Genomic DNA, 10,326 nt, shown 5'->3' with positions numbered 1-10,326 from the left:
CCTGGAAGTCTTTAGCCCTGAAGCAGTTGCTGGCTTTACCCATTTGGTAATATTTTCTAATCCACGTCTTCAATTTAGTGATACTCATGATTTCATTTTAAAACAAAATGAATTGGTGTAACTTACACACCATGTCCTAACATACAGCAGTTTATGGCAGCACAGGTTGAGTCAATGTTGTATTGAAAAGTACAAGTTGAGATGCAGCGATTTAAAAAACGATACAATTATATAAAATTAAAAACCTATAAAATTAAATGAAAATAAATCAGCAGATTGAAATACAACATGGTAGAAAACTGACAGATCATTAGAGTATTAGGGCAAAAAAAATAAAATAAAAGAGGCTTGAGGCAGGAAATGAAATTATTGAGCAAGTGTGGTTAGCAACAGGAAGTGTGTGAAAATTTGTTAGATAGATAAATGGACAGAGGGGGAGTGGCAGAGTGAAAACCTCAGGCTCAGTAGATGTGTGTGTTTATCAGAGGCCATGTGTTAAAACTGAAAAGAAACAGAGTTACTGGTGATGTGAATGTAACACTTTCAGAGTTCAACCCAATGCACAAGGCGCACTGAGCATCAAGAATAAATTTGAAAATGGGAAACTTAGATAAAACCACACAGAGATTGAATGCTTTGTAGATGAAAGATCCAGCCAGTCCTCACCAGAAAAACAGCCGTATAGGTCATCTGTGCAAGCAGCTTATGACCACCCATATTTACGTTTGTTGCGATGGTGTCAAGCAGGGTAGCAGAGGAAACGAGGGTTTGAACCCAAATGCAGACAATGGAGGCAAAGCAGGTGCAATTCAGTGAGTTTAATGGTAAGAAAAAGCTTACACAGGTCACAGGCAGGCAGTGGTCAAAACCAGGGAATCAGTCCAACAAGGTAACCAAATCCGACAGGGAGCAGACGAAGTTCAAAGTCCAAAATCAAGAAGTAAAACTACACGAGACACTTGCGGCCGAACATTACAAAATAAAAAAGGAACTAGCTGAACACAAACCCAAAACCATGACAATGTTTATTGTTAGGCGGCGACCTCGTGGCCGTAGTCTGCCGCTTTCCAACGGTCATATGGGTTGTTTTGGGAGTAACTGGCAATCGACCTATTCTGCCCTTTAAGTATGAGGACGTGTTGCAATCTATGAACTGGCCTCAGTTGTTTGGCATTTTGAGCAGAAAATTGTCGCTCTGATCTTTCTGACAATTTACTGCTCAAAAATACCAAACAACTGAGCCCAGTTTCATAGATTGTACTTGTTCTAGACTTAGATATTTGCACAGCAGTAATTATTTTGACTCTAATTTTAATAATGAAACATCACTGATCCAAATTACCACTGAGGCTTTTCAAATGAGTCTCATCTATTAGTGACTGTAGCTTTAATTTGCCCAGTGTGCAAATGACTTACTAATATAACATTATGCTGTTGCTACCATCAGCACTTTGCATATTTAAACGCGGCCAGTTTTTCAGATATGATATAAATTTAACCCTGTAAGGTTCGTCTGATGAAATCCTGCCTCTAAAATAAAACTGGTAGAGCCAAATTTAGTCTGTGTCATTGTAAGTGGACCACAGTTTCTGGTGTCTAGTACACTGTGAACTAATTTTCCTCCAGGAGATAACTGTTGATTATTGCAAACATTTTCCAGGCAGCTGGAATGCAGCTATAAGCGTTTTTTAATCCCCAGGCTCGATGTGCAGCCGGAGTGGGAAGATCTTTCACGTCTGCGTTTTTGCTCTTCCCCTCCTCCTCTTGTCATCCTTCAGTATAAACACACTCACAAATATGCAAACAACTGAATACATTCTGTCTCTTCTTCTATACTTGTAAGGTCATTCTTTGACATAACGCACCCTCTAACTCTAACCATAACAATCACAACTACATGCCTCAACCCTTAGCATAAGGTTAACCTATATAATTCCCTAAAGGCTTAACCCTCAAACATCCTTTTTAAGAAGTGAGGGGCAGGCAAAAATGACCTCACCTTCCAAAAATGTCTTCTCTAGTTCTAAAATTCAACAGCAGAAATTCTGGAGGAACTAGCTTTATATTGTATTGCCTCCCAAAGAACTCCTGTGGTGGTAAGATACTTAAGAAAAAGTATTTTTTCTTTCTGGCAACATATGCAATGGAAATACTGTATGCTGTGTTTTCGAAGGCCTCTGTATTGTAAGTCAAGTTTAAAACAAAGCGGTCATAAAGACTGTAACATGCTCTCATGTTCCAATAGTAAAATTGAGTCTTTGGAAATATGTAGGCACACTGGAAGGTTTACATTCAGCAGAGCTCAAACCCCAGGGTCAATTCTCACTAGTGCTTCAGGCTCAATGATTATGTAACAGGAAGCTCTGCTGTCTTGGATCCAAGGAGATCTTTGATGAAAACTGGACTTGATAACATACTGGGATACAGAAGGTTTTGGCAATGTGCTAGAGTCATTTTTAATTTACTACACTGGATGTGATTCAGAACAATTTCCTGAAATATCACAACGCTGCAAAGCAGACACCAGGGGACAAACAGCCATTTAAAATCTTTTACAATATCTAAATCACCCTTTAAACAGAGCGCCCATCCTTTAAAGCAATAGTTCCACAGTTAAAATATGCTTATTCACTTTCTTGCCAACAGCCAGATGACAAGATTGATACCACTCTCGTATCTGTACGATAAATATGAAGCCACAGCCAGGAGACAGTCAGCTTAGCTTAGCAGAAAGACTGTAAAAAAGGGGTAAACAGCTAGCCTGGCTCTGTTCGGCGTTACTAGCCCCTCAAAAGTTGTTTACATCATACAAAAAAATGAAGTACAAAAATTATAAGTTGTGGTTTTATGGGGGTCTTGTGCCAGACAATTTTTTGGTAGGCCTACCTTTGGACATATCCAGGCTAGCTGTTTCCCCCTGTTTCTTGTCTTCATGCTAAGCAAAGCTAATCAGCTGCAGGCTGATATACTGTATTTACAGGATATGTCAGCGCGTTCGTTTATTTGCAAAAGAAAAGTCTGGAGAGAAGCTATTCCTTAATTTGGCATTTATTAAAGCATTGGAGGATCAAAAGCATCTTGTACAAGGATCTTTTCTATTCAGAAAACCACAGTCAGCAAGCTGTTAATCTGTAGCTATCATCCTAAAAAAGAATGCTATTCTTAACATTACACAGTTTTAAATGAAAAGGTGCAAGTATCTGATAGGTTTCTGCAGAGTTGGGGAGGAGCTGTGGTTTAGACTTAGCTCTCCCTTCGGTGGTGCACAGGCTGGTCCCAGCCTCTTGGCACACGATTCCACCCTTCGTGTGGAGACAGCGCCCTAGTGGAGGAATCCTACACTTCCTCTGTTTGTAAGTTGCTAAAGTCTCTGCCTCGTTCCCCAAAACTGATACTTTTCCTCTCATGGTCATTACAATACATACTGTCCTCAGTACATGATGTTCTTTCTGATATCCCTGTTTCTTTGTATAAATGTAAGCCTGTTTGCAACAGCTAATCAACTTTTCCCTGCAGTCAGCAGTCTGCAGGACAACACTTTAAATTGTTAAACCTCATGCCCTGTGTGTGTGTGTATATGTGTAAAAAAAGTTTCAACATGGTATTAATATAATAGTCAAGCAACCTTCATTAAAATTTTTAATTCTCACAGATACAGGAAAGTGTATTTCCCAAAACGACAAACTATTATTTTATTTTTATAAATGCCCCTGTAATATCCCATATTTGTTGTAAATAAATATACTTTCAGTCCAGTCAAGGGAGCATTCCTTTTGTCTGTTAGGCAGCTGGTTAAAGACCAAATTCACTCGTGTTATGTTAGTTATTGTATCCGCATTTTACATGATCTATTATCTTAAAATATTAAGGGGATTTAAGGTGAGAATCACAAAATAATTACACAAAAGCCTTTAACTTATGCCTTCTGGGTTCATCCTCCAACACACCTGAATGAATATGTGCAGTTTGTTCCGTGTCTGTTTGGAGTCAGTAGTGTGGGCATAGCTGCTGCCACCTGTCCGATATACTGTATATCATGTCAGTGTAAGCTATGTAAGAAACTCCAGAGCAGATTGCCACTGGCAAAGAATGTTCCAGGAGTTCACACCCACACAGCTGGAATACCTTCCTCTCCCTTTCTCTGTCTTACTACAGATATGCCGTTTTAAGTGCTATTTAGGGTTACTTCTACTTTGCTCCACCTAGGGATTAGATTGAACACATCAGAAAACAACTTTCTTTACTCCTTAAACCTGACCATTTATCTTGTATTGAAATCTGACCGGGTTAAGGCACCCTACGTCTGAGCTTTTCTTTTCTTTTCAGTCTTTTGAGAAAACCACCTTCTTCCTCCTGAGCCACACGGCGGGAGTTACAAGCACAGCATGTTTTCCGGTATCAGGTTTCAAAATAAAAGACTTATTGACGTTTGCTAACGAGGCACGCTCCACAATAGTAATTGTGTGGGTTTTTGCCACCAAAGCTTAGCAAAACATTTCAGTCCTGAGCAGTGAGTGACTGATGACTGACAGCCTACTGTTCAGGTAAGACTAAATACATGTTTGAGGCTACATGTCTACAACACACACGCCTACAAGCCTGCTAATGCAAAGATTATATGTAGATTTAGGATTTAGACGTTTGATTTTTTTCTTGAGACTTTTATTTTCCAAACTCAGATTTTGTTTACTATATTTCACCACTTCCAGTCGGCATATTATTTATCTACATTGTGCATATTATTTCTATATCTATAAGTATGTGTCATTGCTGTTAACTTGCACACCATCAATTTCAGAACTTATGACTCTTAGTGAATATGTTATATACACAGTTTTATTTTTCATTTTCCATTTAAAAATGATAAATTTGACATTTTTGATGGAACGATCTAATTTTTCAATCCGAATCAATCAAGTTATTACATTATTCTAACGTTGGCCAAAGAATGACGCTTTTATTTTCTATGGCAAAATCACTACACTTCCGGCTGTATTTTGAGGACGTTTAGTAACTTGATGCTGCCTTCTCGCTTCAGAACAACGATTCAATCTGTTGAATGTTTCTGTCGGCGGGCGGAGGAGAGGAAGAGGTCATTTCAGCTGCGGACACTGAAGGAAACAAGCAATCAGCACAAGGTGAGACATCGCTAAGGTATCAGTTAGTGGGTAGGCCTACAGAAACAGTAAATAGGTAACCTGCTAAAGGGATGCGCACTAGGTATAATAAGTTATGCCTTTGTTTCAGGCTGTGGCAGAACTTTTCTCAAGTGCCTCGGGTTTGGTCCTAGACATTTTCAGTGGCATACACATGATTGGCGGGTAAATCGACACGACTCGGTTTAGTGAACCCAGATGAAGTCCGTCTGATGGGCATATTCGACACACGGCAGTTGTCGCCAGGGGCGGGTCCCCTTAAAGGCTTAAGGGACCATTAAATCGAGGAGGGGGAACATGTGTCAAGCTAAATTGAATTAATTTCACCCACTCCTGTTTTACCAGTCATACTACTATACTACTGCTAATAAAAATGTAAAACAAAATAAAAAAAACAACAAAAAACCCAAAACCGAATAAACAATAGGCTACATTTCAATTACTGGCTTTCTTTTTGAGAATCAGGTGAGAAGTCTCAATCTCATCTCTGTGCTATAAGTACAGAGTTGGAGCCAGGAGGCAGTTAGCCTAGCTTTGCATAAAGACTAGAAGCAGGGGGAACAGTTAGGTTGATTTGATATTTATATTATTAGCCACAGATATTTTAATCTCACTTTTGTGGATTTTAACTCTTAGAATCTTCTGCAGGAACCACCCAGTGTACACAGCTCAGCTTCTGACAGTTATGGCGACGATTGTGATGGAGAGAATTGGGCGAGTGTTCATCAGCCTGCAGCAGATCAGGGAGGTTCCCCGGATGCTGACTGAGTCTCTGGAGTCACCCTCCATGCCCGGCACTGTAAGAGACACCGAGGTTCCCTATTACTTCAGGGAGCGCTACGTCTGCACCGGCTACCGACCGCTCAACCAGAACTGGCGTTACTACTTCCTGTCTTTATTCCAGCGCCACAATGAGACCATCAACATCTGGACTCACCTGCTGGCGTTTTTAGTTTTTCCGGTTAAATTGTGCCAACTCGCTGAGACTGTGGACTTTGTCAGTGATCCTCATTCATGGCCCCTGTTGGTCCTCATCCTGTCCTCCTTGACCTATTCGGCATTCAGTGTAGCAGCTCACCTACTGGGTGGCAAGTCTGAGCTGTGTCACTATATCTTCTTCTTTCTGGACTATGTTGGGGTAGCACAGTATCAGTATGGCAGTGCTATAGTTCACTTTTACTATGCTGTGGATGAGAGCATGCACAAACATGTGCATGGGATCTTCATGCCCGCTGCCACTGTTCTCAGCTGTCTGTCATGCCTGGGTTGCTGCTATGGCAAATACTGCAACCACACCCTACCAACCTGGGTGCGTAAGGTGTGCCAGGTGGTGCCCTCAGCACTCGCCTATGCCTGGGACAGCAGTCCTGTGGCTAAAAGACTCATGTCATGGTCCTCAGCCAGCAATGACCCAGCCATTATCTATCACTTTGGCCAGGTGGCTTTCTTTCTCAGCTGCGCCTTCTTCTTCACCTACCCCCTGCTAGAGCGCTGCTTCCCTGGGCGGTGTGATTTTCTGGGACAGAGTCATCAGATGTTCCATGTTTTTCTATCTTGCTGCACCCTGTGTCAGATCCATGCGTCCCACCTCGACTACGTGGGCCGTAGGAAGCTGTACTCACGTCTGCATAGGAGCGGTGAGGCTGCTCGCTTTGTGGGACTGTATGTGGTCACTTTGGTTGCATGTGCACTAATTGTTGCCTTCATGCTGAGGAAAGTTAAACAATTGCTTGACTTCAAAACCAAGTCCAAATAATAGATTAGATGTTGTAACTATGTGCAAAAGCATTTATTTGCCTTTCCTTCCAGACTTACTGCTTTGACAGAAAGGGAACTAATTATGTTTGCAGCAGACTTGTATTATGTAAATGGGTGTTGAAATTTGAACAGTAAGTGGAATATTACAAAAGGGATACGTAATGATATGAGGAGTTAGTATTTTGGTACTGATTTGTATTAGAATGTTTGTAATAATTCACAGTATCAGTATTTTTCATGCATCAGCAAAGGCTGAGGCTTTTTCAAAAAAGGGAACATAATAAAAATCATATTCTCAAAACTTGCATATTACTGGCATTTATGAGATCACTACTGTTACTGATAAAAATAGATGACATGCCATTGGATTTGTTAAATCATCAGATTGTGGTGTGTTTTGTCTTTTATCCTAAAAAACTGGGATAATATATGGAATAGCATCTAAAATTTTTATATATTTTGAAAGTGACTGAGGTTTTGTTATTGAAATGGTTCATAGGTGATAGACTGATCAAAGCTTGTGGTAACATTTTTCCTAGGCAAAAATCTACTTCATAGTTGAACTTCAGACAATATAATATAGTAACATTAAAAAATCTACCATTTTACAGTGTAATAACAATGTTACAACATGCGAGGCCTTTGTCATTGTGCCTTGATAGCCAGTTGTTTGTTAAATTTAGCATAAAGTTGGTGCTGAGTATTGCCTTGAAAATGTGATTTTTACTGTTCTCAACCCCTTAATGCCATCAGATAATGGCATAGTGTGCAGCTTCTTCAGAAACTAAAGCCTTAGGATTTATGTTGCCATTTTCATGGGTTTACATACAGTATGTAGGTTTGAGATCTTTAAAGACACATGATGAGATGATTACCAATTTAAGGTTTAAACCCTTTTGTTGTTGTTGTTTGGCTAGCTTAAAGTCATTCATTTCATAGCACTTTTAGATATGATGCAATGCACTGCCTTTAGACTGTATTTAGAAAGCTGGATATTTGTAAGAGGTATCTTATATATAATCAAGTCTTAATTATATGGATATGTCTTATTTTAGACATGCAGTATATAATGTACATGTAGACTATTTTGTATTATGTATATTATGATGTCAGCAATCACTGTATTGTGTCTTATTGGAAATCCTGTTTGTGCCTTTTTAGTCATAAGGGAAAAGTGAGTGTGGGTGTGAGTGTACTAATTAAAGATAAAGGTACCATGATAATATATGTCTTTGGGAAATAACAATGCCTACATGGCCAACATGTAAAGACAGTAGGATTGAGTTAAACAAACATCTTTTGGAGCTGGTCTGGAGGCAGAAATAATCTTAAGGTTTTTGTTAATTTCTCTCATAACCTTTGAGTTTCATGTGTACAACATTGACTAATGATGTGACATGTCATGTCCTGACCACTGTGTCAAATCCCCTTTACTACTTTCTCTGTGAGCAACTACAACATGACTGTGAGGTTCCAGATGGATGGGGAGAATTGGGTCATATTTATCAGGAGTGTGTTGACCTTTGAACACTGTGCAAGGAACAACAAGCTTCCAAAATGTTATCTTCATTGTTATCTTTAAAATACAGTATAATATGCATGTAGCCAACCTCCAGGCCAATAAAATATAATGTAGGTACCAAGCTGTATTTTCAATGACAAAACATGAGTAAAAGTAAACCTCACTTGTCTGATCTAATGTTACACTCTGCCTCTGATTAATGTTTGATTAACTGAAACTCCAATTGGGAATTGATTTCTACCTTATTGTGCCTGTTGATATATTGTAATGAAACTTAATGCACTTTTATTTTCTTGACATTATGTAAAAACTGTAGGAGATTTTGTCAGTTTTTCTTGCTATTTCCAAATGAAATGAATGGCCATCCAATGGCCTCTTGCTTGTAATGTCCCCAATTCACCTGCTGTCTAGATATAGATCTTTTATGTTTTTCCCTTTTTTTTTACTGCCAGCAAAGCAACAGCAGCTCCTGTTTCCTAGACTGGTTATTTGCAAGACCAAGAGCTAAAGAATGAGATGACATGATATTGCTTGTAATGGTTAATAGCATAAAAATGTATGGTATTATTACAACCACTGTCATTTCAGCATTAAAAAAAGAAAAATCTTACATCATGACATTTTAAAAACTGAATTCTGTACTGTAATCTTTTTTATGGAAGAAGGGTTGAAAATACTAGTGTACCATGAAAATCGTTCGATGCAGATAGCATGACAAATCTGATGGCTGTTTCTCGATGGATGTGTCTCCATGGTTAATTGGTCTCCATAGCAACCTGTTAAACAGTGTTCCACCTAGCAGGACCTCAGCTGTTATTTACATACTCTAACGACACACCTGACACTGTGATGCTGTGCATGTGTGTTGGTAATTTGTAAAATCAGACTAACGACTAGCACAAAGTGTATCTGTGCTTTATTGTACTGAGTCAACATATAAAAACATGGACATGTAGGCCAAGAAACTGAGTTGGGACCATATGCAAGGGAAGCATGTCCTCTGTAATGGGAGAAATAATATTAAAAAAAAAACAGGATGACTAAATTAAAATTGTCCTTTAATTCTACATCTTACCAATTAGGCGACCTGCCACCATGAAAATGTATCTCACTATCTGTGTCAAGGATCCTTAAAACGGAGCCAGTAAAAGAAAGGGATGTCATGGTGGCAGCTGCTACCTCCGTCAATGTAAGAAAAAAAGATGTTCTATATAATCCCTCCCTGACTGCCCGTGGCAGTAAACAAAATCACAGTGTGATGTGTAGTCTACTTGCCTGGCTGGCAACCCACTTGGAGTTAGTTGCTTGTCTGCATTTGTGGAAGTAGGTCTGCTATATGTTCAGATGCATGTCCTATGGCTCTTTGATTGTTCTAGCTCAGATTTCCTAGCCTGACTCCCTATCTGAATTGACAGTGATCCCGGGTTGTGCCCTCTGTAGAGCCCAATTTAAGATTGAGGATGGCGATGAGTTGTGCCCCAATTGTCTGGATGTGGGTCACCTTAGGAAAGCCCTGTCGGACCCATCTATTAACTGCAGCAACCTTCTACTCTCTGTGAGGCAGCAAAGGCTGTGTCAAGTGGAAGGCTTCCCGTTTGGAGATTACCAGGTAGATTTCTGGGGTAGCTCGTAGAAGCTCTGGTTCCCATAAACAGCAGGTGAAGCATTGAGTTAGGCTGCATGATGAAGGCTATAGCCCAGGACACACAAAGGCTAAGCGGCAAGGTCCGTCCTAGCTTTACAAGTAATAGAAGAGCACCTTAAAGCGTTAGTGCTGGCTCCCCCTCTCCCACCCACCCCTCATGTAGATGTCTGAGACTTGGATGGGGATAATGCAATGTCCACGCAGGGTTCAAGCTCTGTTTCAAGACTGTGAAGGTGCATTTAGCA

General features: G+C 39.9%; 1 protein-coding gene across 2 annotated transcripts; it reads left to right on the top strand.

The window, feature by feature from the left end:
* Positions 1-4,453: 4,453 nt before the first annotated feature.
* Positions 4,454-9,070, top strand: paqr7a (progestin and adipoQ receptor family member VII, a). 2 transcript variants are annotated; one of them, XM_044171178.1, is made up of 3 exons: positions 4,454-4,544; positions 5,039-5,138; positions 5,793-9,070. In XM_044171178.1, the coding sequence occupies exon 3, from the start codon at positions 5,842-5,844 to the stop codon at positions 6,910-6,912; it is 1,071 nt and encodes a 356-aa protein (XP_044027113.1). In that variant the 5' UTR covers positions 4,454-4,544; positions 5,039-5,138; positions 5,793-5,841; the 3' UTR covers positions 6,913-9,070. The 2 variants fall into 2 exon arrangements, with proteins under 2 accessions (XP_044027113.1, XP_044027112.1); XM_044171177.1 differs by having other exon boundaries at positions 4,457-4,544; positions 5,805-9,070.
* Positions 9,071-10,326: the final 1,256 nt, after the last annotated feature.

The sequence above is a fragment of the Siniperca chuatsi genome, linkage group LG17 (assembly GCF_020085105.1).
Source record: "Siniperca chuatsi isolate FFG_IHB_CAS linkage group LG17, ASM2008510v1, whole genome shotgun sequence".
Taxonomy (NCBI): Eukaryota; Metazoa; Chordata; class Actinopteri; order Centrarchiformes; family Sinipercidae; genus Siniperca; species Siniperca chuatsi.
The sequence above is the reverse complement of the archived record's forward strand: the minus strand, read 5'-3'. Positions and strand labels throughout refer to the sequence as shown.